This window comes from Amblyomma americanum, chromosome 2 (genome assembly GCF_052857255.1).
Source record: "Amblyomma americanum isolate KBUSLIRL-KWMA chromosome 2, ASM5285725v1, whole genome shotgun sequence".
Taxonomy (NCBI): Eukaryota; Metazoa; Arthropoda; class Arachnida; order Ixodida; family Ixodidae; genus Amblyomma; species Amblyomma americanum.
Genome location: NC_135498.1, coordinates 188547809 through 188560717, shown reverse-complemented (window position 1 = coordinate 188560717; position 12909 = coordinate 188547809). Strand labels below are relative to the sequence as shown.

At 47.8% G+C, this 12909-nt stretch overlaps 2 protein-coding genes across 6 annotated transcripts in view; one reads left to right on the top strand and one right to left on the bottom strand.

Moving 5' to 3' along the window:
• LOC144122089 (D-2-hydroxyglutarate dehydrogenase, mitochondrial-like) overlaps window positions 1–10164 on the bottom strand; it is a 31080-nt gene extending 20916 nt beyond the window's left edge. The window contains exons 1-3 of one of the 2 annotated variants that reach the window (XM_077655609.1): window positions 9960–10164; window positions 8432–8663; window positions 6675–6872 (exon numbers count right to left, since the gene is read on the bottom strand). In XM_077655609.1, coding sequence (XP_077511735.1) covers window positions 6675–6872; window positions 8432–8636 — 403 coding nt within the window. In that variant the 5' untranslated portion in view covers window positions 8637–8663; window positions 9960–10164. Of the gene's footprint in view, window positions 1–6674; window positions 6873–8431; window positions 8664–9608; window positions 9818–9959 lie in introns of those variants that run through there. The other variant, XM_077655610.1, reaches the window with a different exon arrangement.
• A 507-nt stretch (window positions 10165–10671) lies between these two features.
• The window catches only part of LOC144122087 (abasic site processing protein HMCES-like), a 120292-nt gene continuing 118054 nt past the window's right edge, over window positions 10672–12909 (top strand). For 2 of the 4 annotated variants that reach the window (XM_077655607.1, XM_077655608.1), the window contains exon 1: window positions 10674–10807. In XM_077655607.1, the coding sequence (XP_077511733.1) occupies window positions 10734–10807 (74 nt within the window). In that variant the 5' untranslated portion in view covers window positions 10674–10733. Of the gene's footprint in view, window positions 10808–12909 lie in introns of all 4 variants that reach the window. The other 2 variants (XR_013312799.1, XM_077655605.1) reach the window with 2 other exon arrangements.

Below are 12909 nucleotides of genomic sequence, written 5' to 3'. Positions count from 1 at the left end.
CAGCATTTTATCAATTTATTTTATAATTATAAGCAGCAATGCCAAAGAGGCAGAGTGGGTGAGGGAACAAATGCAGGTTAAATGGGCCTGGGCAGGGCATGTAATGCGAAGGCGAGATAACCGCTGGTCCTTAAGGGTAACGGAGTGGATTCCAAGAGAAAGTAAGCGTAGCAGGGGGCGGCAGAAGGTTAGGTGGGCGGATGAGATTAAAGGGACACTGACGAGAAATCGAAGTTGGCTTGTATCGATAGAATACCAGCTCCTGATCACAAAAACGCCGCTCTTACTGAAAACAAAGCTCTTGTAAGGTATAAAATAGCAAGAACCAAAATACAGGTATCATCGCCACAGGCCAATCTCGCAAGTACAAGCGTGGTGACGCCATAGGACAAGAGACGCCACCTTGGAGAAATTTTCCTTCCTACATGGTTCGCGAATCTCTGAGGCTGACAAAGTTAGGTTGCGCGGTTCAATATTGTAAGTAAGTTTTGTTTTAAAACCAAACCAATAGTGCACTTTTATCACACAAGGAAGGCAGACAAAAGACAACCTGAATGTTGGAAGCAAAGAAAACTGATGCTTGGCGGCGCCGCAGGTGGCCAGGAGAGTTTCGATTTGTTATGGCGCTTCGCGTTTATGAGCTTTGCGTGCCCCGTGGTTTTGTTTTTGACGTGCTTCGATTTACAAGTGCCGAACAGCAGAGGAACTCCAAGTGCCGCTTCAAGTGCTAGTTAGTTAACCTTTGAAGGAGCCTGTTAAGGCTTGTCAGATGATCGCCACTGTCGATGAAAAACTATGATGGCACGATGGTCGGTGATCATACAAGGCAGCACTTGTGTATTCACACGCTCGCCCAGCGAAACATTTCCGGCTGTGCCAGTCAACTTCAAACTACTTAACGGAAATCGTTTATTAGGCATGGGAGACAAGGTACAAGGCAGTTCAGAAAAATTGCTGATGGCCTAGCTCTGTTAAGCCAGGATATACCTAGCGAGAGCGCGGAGATTTCTGCATCAGAAGAGTGCAATCACTAGATGCGCCTTTTTTGCCGGCTGTAACTTGAGCCGTCGTGGCGGAGTGGTAGCGCCTCCGCCTCAAATGCCAAAGGCCCTGGTTCGATTCCGAACCTCGGCACAGGATTTCTTTTCTTTTATTCAGTGAGTGGGTGAGGGGTTTCAGTGGCTCCCATAGATGCCGCCACCGAATATGTTGGTAAGCGGCTAAGCGGCAGGCTCTATTAAGGCGCGTTTATGCTGCAACGTAATGCGCGCGCGCGCGCTGCACGGCGATGTCACGTCGGTCAAAGCAAGACACTCTATACTCCAACTGCGCTTGACCGCCGACGCGTTCGGCGGCTTCGGCGCACTATGACCGCACTAGCGGGGAGACTTGGAGCATGTCTCTATTTCGCGCCGAGTGCGCCAGCCGCCACCGGCCCGGCCAGACTGATACGGCTCCGCGGCGAGGTGCACGTTGTGACATAATTCAATAGCTTTGGCAGTTGGGCAGAGCTGTTCTTTTCGAGCTCGGCTAATTTAATCCATTCACAGTATATATCTGAAGGTACATGCAAGTGGGCGAGAGAGCCCGGTCCAGTGGACCTGTTGGATCTAGCGGAGGCCGTTGAAGCCTCGTGCGCCGGCTTTAGTTTCAAGCCGCCGACTTTAAACGCGACCGCCCTTGAGCACCCATCCGTTTTTTGTGGAAAAAAATAAATAAATAACTTGGCCCTTGCAACCGTGGGAGACCTCGACGCCGCCTGCTGGACCGTGCAACCGCGCCGTTCAAGGTATCAAAATCCGTTGGCCCCAAAGCCCCGGCCAGACTCTGATGGGCGCAAGGCGCTGACCTTGTCCTGGCCCCTCGCGACTCCCCGCACTGGGGTCATGATATTTAGTTTGCAACGGCTGCTCACTGAGGAAGGGGGAAACGACCCGCCGGCGCCGAACCTAACCGTGCTCCCTCAAAAGCATCGCACGTTCTGTGGGGCTGAGGTCGGTGAAATACAGGCCGCAGTTTTTGCGAGAACTACTTCGTCGGGTTCGGGAACGGGATCCATCGTAACGCTGGCAAGACGCCGGTGCAAACATAAACGAAGCGACGGTAGCGACCCTCGATATATGCCTTCAACGTGCGGTGGCGGCAGCTTTCATTTCAGCAGCTGCTAGACCACATCGCTAGCCGCCAGAAATCACGGAGTCTCCGTTTACGTCACGCTTCACGTCACTCCGTCCTGTGATGTCATAAGAGTTCTCGAGTTTGAATCGGAGCGGCGGGAAAAACTTTTTCAACTTTGAATCCAAATTTCTTTGAAATAAATGCATCTTTCGCTCCTGGACAAGCGGCAACAAAGCCATGAAATGCCGAACTATCAGATTTTGCTAACAAAAAAATTTGATAGGGTTCTCCTCAGTGTCCCTTTAAGAAATTTGCAGGCGTAAGGTGGGCGCAGCTGGCAAAGGACAGGGTTAATTGGAGAGACATGGGAGAAGCATTTTGTCCTGCAGTGACTGTAGTCAGGCTGCTGCTGCCGATGATGTAACCTGGATGCCGCTACCACTAATGACAGCGAACATGCCACAAGTGTTCACTGTCATATTGTTGTCAGTAGAAAAGCTGACAAGTTCAAGAGCAAGGGACAACCTCTCTACAAGCTCTCGATCCCTTCTGCACCCCCTTCCCTACCAAACTGGTCTCAATTCCAATTAGCTTAGGCTTGTACCTGGATAGGCGCTGATTTTGGATTTTAGCCCTGGACCAGGTCAAGTCATTCATCAACTACAAGGAGAGATGAAGAGCTTTCATCAGCAGCTGCAAAACTCCATGCAGGTTGGTGCTAATGCTAATTATTCTTTTCTTTGGAATCGCCTCAGCCTTCAGGAATTCCCCGAGCACATCGGATGGATATGGGCTGGGCTGCGTGCAGCAGTCATTCAGATGCTTAAGAGGGGCGAGTGACGGTTGAAGTGGCAGCAGCAGTCTGGTGTTGGTGTCTCAAGATTGGTGACCCACGTCAAGCAGGCATCGCCGACGATGCTTACACAGCCTGGTTCACCCCTGTGTGCTAGCCGGTGGGACTTTCACCACAACAAAAGCCAAGTGGACTGGCTGGGGTTGCATCTTCATAATATTTCCACACTGCAAGTAGACAGATTACTGTTGCTTTCTGTACAGAGTATCTTAACATATGATCAATTGTGTGATAACCTTGGCATTCTCATAAATGTGAAAGCATGAAAAAAAAGCAACTCTGTGATTAGACAGTGTGCACTGTGTGCTCCATATATGGTCCATCCAAGCCATGATGCACTTTCCAGAAAACTGACAGACATGCTGCGCAGTGCAGTGCTAAAACCCAGTGATAGCTGTCACGCAGTGCTATGCAACCCTCCCCCATTCCACACCGCACCGCCAGTGCAGTGCCCTCTTGCATCGTGCTGGGGCACCTCGTCCCTCCCTTCCGCAATATGGCTCTGTGTTCCCTCCCACCCTTGCCACACTGCCCCACAACCGCCACATTCTTCACTTTGGCACTGCGCCCATTTAGTGCAGTGCTTCCCTCTCACTCTTATCACTTTACGCTGTGGCTCTCCACCCTCTGCTCGTGGGTAGCAGCAATGTAGAATAGCGAAGGCACGTTTTGGCATCCTTGATCAGGACTATACATTACTGTATCCAAATGCAATTTCAGAGCCGTGCCGCTTTGTAACGTCACACTCCTAGGAACTGCCAACATTTCAGCCTTATCAATCACATCACGGAAAAAACAGCAGCACAAATGTAACGAGGGACAGGAGATCTGTGCCGTCTACTCTCCCTTTTGATCCGTCACATGCGCTGCCCTTATTTTATAATGCCCACCATGTTTGAGTCTGCACCATGCTAAAGCTACCCATGCTAATTGACAATCAAGGGTTGGACTTGTCAGTTTAAAAAGATGACACAATTACACCCAATTCAGTTTCAACTAAAAGAGGGCAGTATCCCTGACATGCATGCCGCAGCTAGCCAGCTAGCGAGTAGAAATTACATTCGGTCAAAGCAGAAAACTGACCAAGTACAGAAGCCAGGGGTCTGGGGAGACGGTAGGAACGCAGTTTTGCATGCTTAAGGTGATAGCGTTAAGGCGCCCATTCTGCAAAAAAATTTGGTGGTTGTGTGGTGAGCGAAAAAGTAGTTGGCACTCCTGCCACATAGGCCAAGTGACCTTGTGACACAACCTGCCCACCGTGACAGCTCAATTAATGATGAGAGGTTGCTTGGGAAGAGCAACCTGGGTCTAATTAGCTGCACCGGTGGCTGTGTTTGACACAACCACCTGCCGGGGCGCATCGCTTGACCACTGCACCAGGAGTGACATGCAGACCCAAAGGGATCTATGAATTAAAGCAGGAAATAACCAGTAGCGCATATATGGGTATTAACCCGTTCACGCTATCGCATCATACCCTAGTTTGAGGCAGAGCTTAAGTGTCTCCTCCAGTCCTTGAGGCAATGCTGCACAACAGTAACTGTGTCTGCAGACCAGGAGGCTCCACCTGCTCGCTGTCTGCTAGCAAAGTTCTGTTTGTTCAGTCGACACCCGGTTAGAGCATTTACATGGTTAAGTAGGCTGGTTTATTTGGGTTTAACGTCCCAAAGCGACTCAGGCTATGAGGGACGCCGTAGTGAAGGGCTACGGAAATTTCGACCACCTGGGGTTCTTTGACGTGCACTGACATTGCACTGCACACGGGCCTCTAGAATTTCGCCTCCATCGAAATTCGACCGCCGTGGCCGGGATCGAACCTGCGTCTTTTGGGTCAGTAGCCAAGCACCATAACCACTGAGCTACCGCGGTGGCTTACATGGTTAAGTAGGTTCCTCCACTGCACCTAAGGGCACTGATGCAAAACCGTGCATAAGCATCATGAAAGTGACATGTTCTGGCTACTACTATAGCACAGCATTAATTACATTGCTGTAATACCATACAGACCACGTGATGTCCCACTCTCTTGCTCAACCCACCATAACAAACCAATGATAACATGACAACCCAGTTTTTAGAAGCAAATTTTGAATTGTGTTCTTGTCTGATGGCTTCATTATGCAGCACTTCTTTCTACAGGCACAGCTACAAACATTTGTGCATTACAAATGGACTGCTTGTGCGCACAAAAGGACCCCCCCCCCCCCCCCCACAAAAAAAAAGAAACTCCAGGTGACTATAGAAAAGCATACAGAAATGCCAAATTTTATCAGTGAAAAAAAAAAATAATAATTCGCTAGCAAAAAGTAGTGTTCACCACAGAACAATGAAAAACATGTTCTGAAATCAACAACAAAAAAATTTGCCAAATTTCAAAAAATAAAAACTAAAAACTCCGACCTCCACTTAAAATAGCCGCCCTAAAGGTTCTTTTCCCCTTCAATGATGTCTATTTTGCGGTATGCTATAAAAAGAAAGCAAGAGATTTCAGCACGACCAAGAATAGCGGTTATTAATGATTCCCGAGAAAAATTGGAGGGGACACTTAAGCTCTGCCTTAAGGGTAGCACACGATAGTGTTAGTGGCTTAGTGCCCATATTTACGGAATTGGTCACTCCCGACTTTACACTCATAGATCCCTGGAAGTCCTCCTATCGTTCCTACCATAGTGGTGCTGCAGTTAAACGATGAGCCACTGCCCTGCAATGGCAGGTGTTGCCACCAGTGGAGCTTGTGCGACCCAGTGTTGCTCTTCCTGAGCATCCTCTCATTACCAATCATTAGTATAAATGCCACCTGCCAAGGTGGTCAGTTTGCTCATAATCCGGTGGGCAGGTTGTGATAATGCCGCAAAGTCATGTGACCTAGGCGCTCCCCCCTCAGTTGCTTCTCCAGAAATTTTTCGCTCACACCTCTGCTGCCGCTGCATTTTCTGCAGAACAAGAGCCTTAATCCTATCACGATAATAGGGTTCAGTTCTGAACATGGTGGCTGGAGTTCTGAAACCTTCTAGCAGCGACAAGGGAAGAAATATTTGGTGCCAGATCTTGTGCAGAGGTGACTTGCATGGTAGTTCCTGGATGATTCATCTATTTATCTAGACCTGACTTGTTAGCTTTTAAAAACGAATACGCAGATGTTTGCAAAAGCAATTGGTCAAACATCACATGATTTTTGTCACTTTTTTGCCCTGGTATTAGAAAGGCTGCTTCACCAAGAAAAGCATAAAACTGTGGGACACCAATTTCTTTAGATTTTTGCCTCAACATGGTGGTTATTTGTAGTTCAATAAGGTGCATTAATATAAGCCTCCATACAATAATTATTCGCTAAGCCATTGTGCCAAGCACCATGTCTGGCACCGCTTCCGGAACAAAGGCACAGTTCTTTAGGGCGAGCAGGCAGCGTGTTCGGACCCCTTTCTCAAGTCACGCCCCAACAGTGAAGTACATAACCTTATCTCTGCACACGATCGGATCCCTTATTTCAACTGATGCCGTGGTCATCTGCATTTGCTTCATCAGGACACCAACTGCACAAGGAATGTGCCAGTGCCTGAGAGCATAGATCTGTAGATTACAGACCTGGGCAACAAATTCTCATCTCTAATTATTGCTGAAGCATTGCTATGGTGCCATAGTTCCAGGTAACACAAAGCTAATCCCACCTGCGCAGCTCACAACAACCTCAAGAAGCGCCCACCTGAGAAGGGGTCAACGGACTCCACCTGCGCCATGCGCGCAGTGGAGAGGACGATCTCGTCGAAGACTGGCACGCTGCCACCCACCAGGCCTGTGTTGCCACCCTGTGGGCAGACCGCCAGTCGACTTGCATGGCAGTGCTTCAGTATCGCGGACACCTCCTGTGTTGAGCGTGGCAGAAGGACGGCAGATGCTGAGCCTGCATGCACATCACGGTCACAATCAGTTTTTTTTGTTGATTTAAACAAAAAGCATGTGAATTCACAGAAGGAGGTGCTACGTCACAAGGCTGAATGGGGCTATCCTGTGAAGCATTTTGCAAAAAAAAAAAAAAAAGGTGTAACACAGCAGTTTACTGCTAAATTATTGAGAAAGAAGAAACATTAGTCACAATATATGTAAGCAGTATTAAACAATAGGTGCTGTGGAATGCCACGTGCGAAAACATAAATCTGTTATGAATAAGAATTTTTTTCCTGAGCATCACTTGTGACCACAGGTTGTACTCTGCATTAAAGGACTATAGACACCTAATTTTAATGCGTGTGTTCTTTCAAATGGTTTGTTAGACATTAAAATACATGGATTACCATGTGGTAATTGCCTATGACACTAAATAATTTTCAATTGAATTTCTTCTCTCATACCATGACCTTTTGTTATTTCGGTTTCAATGTCATCAACCGAACAATGACTGTGATGTGTAGCTGGTGTTGATGTCACTAAATATACTAGAAAAACTGTAATATAATTGCTGATACTTAGTTTTAATTCACTACAGCCCTTAAGCCAGCATTTTGGAAGACCTGGAATTACAAAAAAAAGGACCCATCAGCAATTGTATAGCAGATTTATCATGCCTCATATAACCTAAACACCAATAGCACGTCACAGCTATCATTCGCCAGGTGAAAACAGCATGAGGGAAGAAATCCAATTATAAATTATTTAGCGGTTTTAGGTGAATGCAACAGGATGCTCCATGAATAGCAATGTCTAACGCACCGTTTGAAAGAAGAAAAGATGCAAGCAAAAATTTGTTGTCTATAGTCCTTTAAGGCAGTGCAATGTAACTGTTGACTGCAAGCTCGAGTTCAAAATAGCGGATCATATCTGATATCTTGAAGATGGTCTATGATGGTGAAAGATATTCCACAGCACGCTTGTGAGACCCCACTAATTTCCAGATGATCCACTTATTGTGAGCTGAACCTTCTGTGCACAAATGGCAATGTTATATGACTTCAAGCATATCTTGATATCATTCACATGGTGGGTGGTATTGAAATTTTTAACAATTTCATTGTAAGAATAATAAAGGGTCCTATTATGTATGCAACCTTAAATATAAACTATGTCACCGACTGAGGCAAGGCAGATGCTATCAAATAAATAGTCTTTTAAGTACTTGTGTAATACTAAAATGTGATTTTTCGTGCCCTCCTTCTGAAGCTCATGAATGAAAGAAACCTAACCGGAGACGCAAGATGCCCTTCACACAATCAAGAAACCCTCTATATAATATGAAGCAGTGAATACTGCAAATGCATCGCCTTGCAGTCTGCAACAATATTGGCAATTTTCTAGTTGAGTTTTGACAAACGGCAGGGGATCTCACCGCTTAGAGATGATGTGTGCATTTCATTGCCTGTAGTTAAAATTATCTTCAGCTGTCCCAGGAATCACAAGGCTTCCGGTTGTCAGCCGGTTGTACATGCACTGAGGGTGACAGAGAAAAGTGTCGATGAATACATTCACCTCGGCAGGTGCGCAGCCAATCGATGTTGTAGGTCTCTGTGTCTGCAGGGTCTGTGAGCACGGCAGAGGGGCCCAGTAGACGTTCAAAGACGGCCAGATCTGCATCACCCAGAGTGGCGTATGGGCCCCTGTGCTCCTGCACACGGTCAGTGGATGCATGGCGCCAGCCCAGTTGGCTGCACCGCCGTGCACACCGGGCCAGCATTGCTCGCCAGTGGCAGATGCAACCCCCCTGCAAAACGGCACAGGGGGTCTTCAGTGCACAGCCCACTGTGTGCTTGGCACTGGTCCTTGAAAAAGCACTGTATCCTCTGTGAGGTTCAAGTCGGCCCGACCCAAAATCGGTCACCCGCACCTTGGGCCCCTCTGCATGTGGATGCTTTGTCACTGGTGAAAAGGAGTAGTGAGGTGGAAGGTAGAAAGACAAAAATCTTCAGCACTGCTTTGAGTGGAAAAGATCCACTCCTTGAGTATACTCCTGGTGTAATGAAGCACTAAAATGTGCAATGCACAGACAAGCACACAACAAGGATAGAAAAAAAGAAACATGCCTATTTCCAGCCTCATATGACTCAGAACACTCCCCGAGGCTGTACACAAGACTTTCTACACAATGCGTCGTAACCTAAAACCTGCTGGCCAATGAGAACGGTGGGACAGGGCCCAGTCAGGAGTACATTTCCCCTCTTTCTGTCCTGCCTTAAAGGAAGAATTCTGCATTACCTAAAAATAAATAAATAAAAATATGGCATGGAATGCGTCATCGTATGATCCAGCTAGCCCCTGGAATTTGTTCACTTGTTTGGGGTGGCACAGAACAGTAATCACCATTACTTCTTCATTCCCAAGGAAAGCAAAATTCAGAAGAGTTCCTCTGTAAAGTGTAAATCTATGGATTTGCCTTTTGTATTCTTGAGCTAATCGATGGTCGCACTAGCTTTTCAGCCCAAAGAAGCCTCAAAAAGAGCAGTTTCAGTAAAGCTTTCAGTGTTGCTATGAAATGGGTCTTCATGCAAACAAATGTCAACATGGTACTCCAACATGGTCACCCTTCTGCCATCTGAGCAGGAAACTTTCATGGCTGCTATCATCACCATGCTCGCATGCATGTAGTTGAGACAGCTACTGGAATGGTCAGCAATGTACTTTCAGGAAGTCTAGGGGCAGCTGCACGCACCGTCGCAGCCGGATTGATCCTCTCCCGGCCGAGCTCCTCTCAAGGAAGTGGCCCGCTGTGCGGAAAGCACGGGAACGTCGTTCGCTGCAGCAGCAGCAGCAGCTGCGATATCTGAAACTTCGCGGGGTGCGAAGACTGCTGCACCCACCGGCAGGCATCAGCCACGAAATTCCGCACGCGCGGACTCTGCCCTGCCAACCACCGGTAGTGGGGCATATCACGGGACAGCGGGCACTGCCAGCAAGGCGGCACAAATCGGATAAAACTTGTGACGGCCGCCATACGGCAGTTGCAGGAACACCGCGCCGCACCGCATGCGTTTCAACAGCTGATCGCACCAAAAAAACATACCGTCACTCGAAACTTGCGGCCCTTGCACTTTGTTCAGGTTTGTGGCGCCACATTTACTTATGATGATGATACCTAACCGCGGGTAATTCAGAAACTCTAAGATTACATGCAGTGTCGAAAGTGTACATCTTGGATATGGTGGCTAGGCATGGAGGAAGATACAGATGCGAGACGACGAGGTCGCTAGAGTGGCTCTATGCATATCTTGGCTGCCAAACTCCTGCTGTAGTTAACACCGCACAATTTAGCCACGGAGTGATGACAGCACTCAAAGCAGAACTTTTTTTTAATTGTTTTTTTTTTGCGGGAAAGGAAATGGCGCAGTATCTGTCTCATATATCGTTGGACACCTGAACCGCGCCGTAAGGGAAGGGATAAGGGAGGGAGTGAAAGAGGAAAGGAAGAAGGAGGTGCCGTAGTGGAGGGCTCCGAAATAATTTCGACCACCTGGGGATCTTTAACGTGCACTGACATCGCACAGCACACGGGCGCCTTAGCGTTTTTCCTCCATAAAAACGCAGCCGCCGCGGTTCGAACCCCCTCCATAAAAACGCAGCCGCCGCGGTCGGGTTCGAACCGCGGCGGCTGCGTTTTTATGGAGGAAAAACGCTAAGGCGCCCGTGTGCTGTGCAGAACGCTGACGTAAATCTTAATACAAACAAACAAACAAAACAGAACTTGTTTATTAGGGCAAACTGAGCTCGATGGTGGCAATAACAGCAGGCGCGCATTGTAGTTGACGAGGGTCAGAGTGTCCGTCGATCGCTATCGGCTATGCTCAGTTTACAGGTGACGACAAACGTTCAAGTTGATGCCGTAGAAAGTGTTTCAACACGATGGCAAGATGGGTGAGTTTCCCAGAAGAAAGTGTTTGCGCGGTTACAGTTGTTCGGGAGGTGCTGGGTTTGATCCCCTGTGCCGCCGGGTACGGGTGCAAGATTTCCTCCGGCCTGGTGCTCAGCTTTTCTGGTGTGAGCTGCTAGGGAAAAGCGCTCGTGTCGTGACTCGCCTCTTTCTTTGGTCCTTGCTATTCTCGAGGGAGTGACACCCTAGCTCGTGCGAGCTGCCCCGAGCCAAAGGAACCGCGCAAACTCTGGCGCCTCAAGATTTACGCTCTTTTGTATTTTAACTTACACAGGCTTGCTACTGTTGCTGTCGTCGAATTAACTCGGCCATTCCAAGCCAGCCTTTGCATCCATAGGTCGGTACACTCATTCATGAGCGCACTCATATCACAAGCGTTTGCGGGCAGGTGGGCTGGAAACGCTGATTGGTCAAACAAAATGTGACGTCACGCTTAAAACGTCACGTGACGTCATGGTTACGTGATTTTTAATGACGTCATGTTTGGTTGGGAAGAGATATTTTCCTTAGATTTTTCTCGGAATTCCCCACGTTTTTGACAGCGCGCGCGGGTTCAAAAAGCGCGCCTGATGCGCCGCGCTTTCACACACTGCATGCGCGTTTCTATATTTTTATTATATATGATATCCTTGAACTGCTGGTGTATTATTTTAGTGCGCTCGAACGGCGCGCTTCGTTGTGCATTTATTATAATCGCCACTGCCTGGCGGACCCGATACAGCTTTTGCAGACCTGAGAGGTTAAACACGTACTATCCATGCAAAGCCACGCAAATGCGCCTACAGGTGACCACGCCCGTCTATCAGCGCTCCGTCGAGTGCCCGCATTTACAATCGAGTGCTGTAGGACTATGAACCTGACCTAGAGCATACATATTATAATTTTTCCTTGTATTCTATACATTCTCTACATGCAGGAGACTACACTCATGGCTTTCGTTAGTGCAGAAATTTCGTACAACCGAGTCAAAATTTGGCGGTCCGGTTTTTTTCTGCACGACGTTTTGGAGGAGAAAAGCATTGGGTCTTTGAAGGACGACAGTCTATATAAACTCCTATTCACTGTGTCGTCGTACCTATCGTAATTAATGACGACATATAAAGGCTTTTGATACAACTCTCGTGATTTAAAACAAAACTGTTCGTTTCACTAACCCGCGAAAAAATATTGCGCGCAATCATTCGCCACAGCCCGTTGCTGCGTAATTTTTGTTTTGTGCGGATTTTCTTTTATAATATGACAGCTGCACGCGATAGCTTATATATATAGTTGCGCAGCCGACCACTGCAGGTACCAGTAAACACGTACCCCGTTTAGAATGAATTTAAAAACGCGGTCGGGAGTTGGAATTAACCCGCCGCGGTGGCTCAGTGGTTAGGGCGCTCGACTACTGATCCGGAGTTCCCGGGTTCGAACCCGACCGCGGCGGCTGCGTTTTTATGGAGGAAAAACGCCAAGGCGCCCGTGTGCTGTGCGATGTCAGTGCACGTTAAAGATCCCCAGGTGGTCGAAATTATTCCGGAGCCCTCCACTACGGCACCTCTTCTTCCTTTCTTCCTTCATTCCCTCCTTTATCCCATCCCTTACGGCGCGGTTCAGGTGTCCAACGATATATGAGACAGATACTGCGCCATTTCCTTTCCCCCAAAACCAATTATTAGTTGGAATTATTTGTCCGGGACGCTGCGGTCAAAGTTCGCAGTTTTGAAAATTGAAACACGGAAATTTTTGCGCATAGCTAGTCACTCTTGCATAAGTAAATATCTTATTCCTACCCATCATCCCCTTGTCAAAACACATATATTAATGAGAAAAACGACCCATTTGATGCAATTAAGTTCACAGTCCTACAGGGTGGGTTCCACAACAAAGAGAGCAACGGGAGTCGTATACTTTATTTACAAATTTGTAACAATTCCTCACGGCATTAATGAAAGTCCGGGTTTATTGACCTCCATCGCCCCTTTCAGAGCCAGTGCTGACCTTAGGAGTGCCGGCGCGTCAAACCTCGGTCGTTTGTCGCCAGCGGCATCTTTTTCAAGCTTCGCTGCCCGTCCGCTTACACAAAGCTCTTAATTCATCCCCC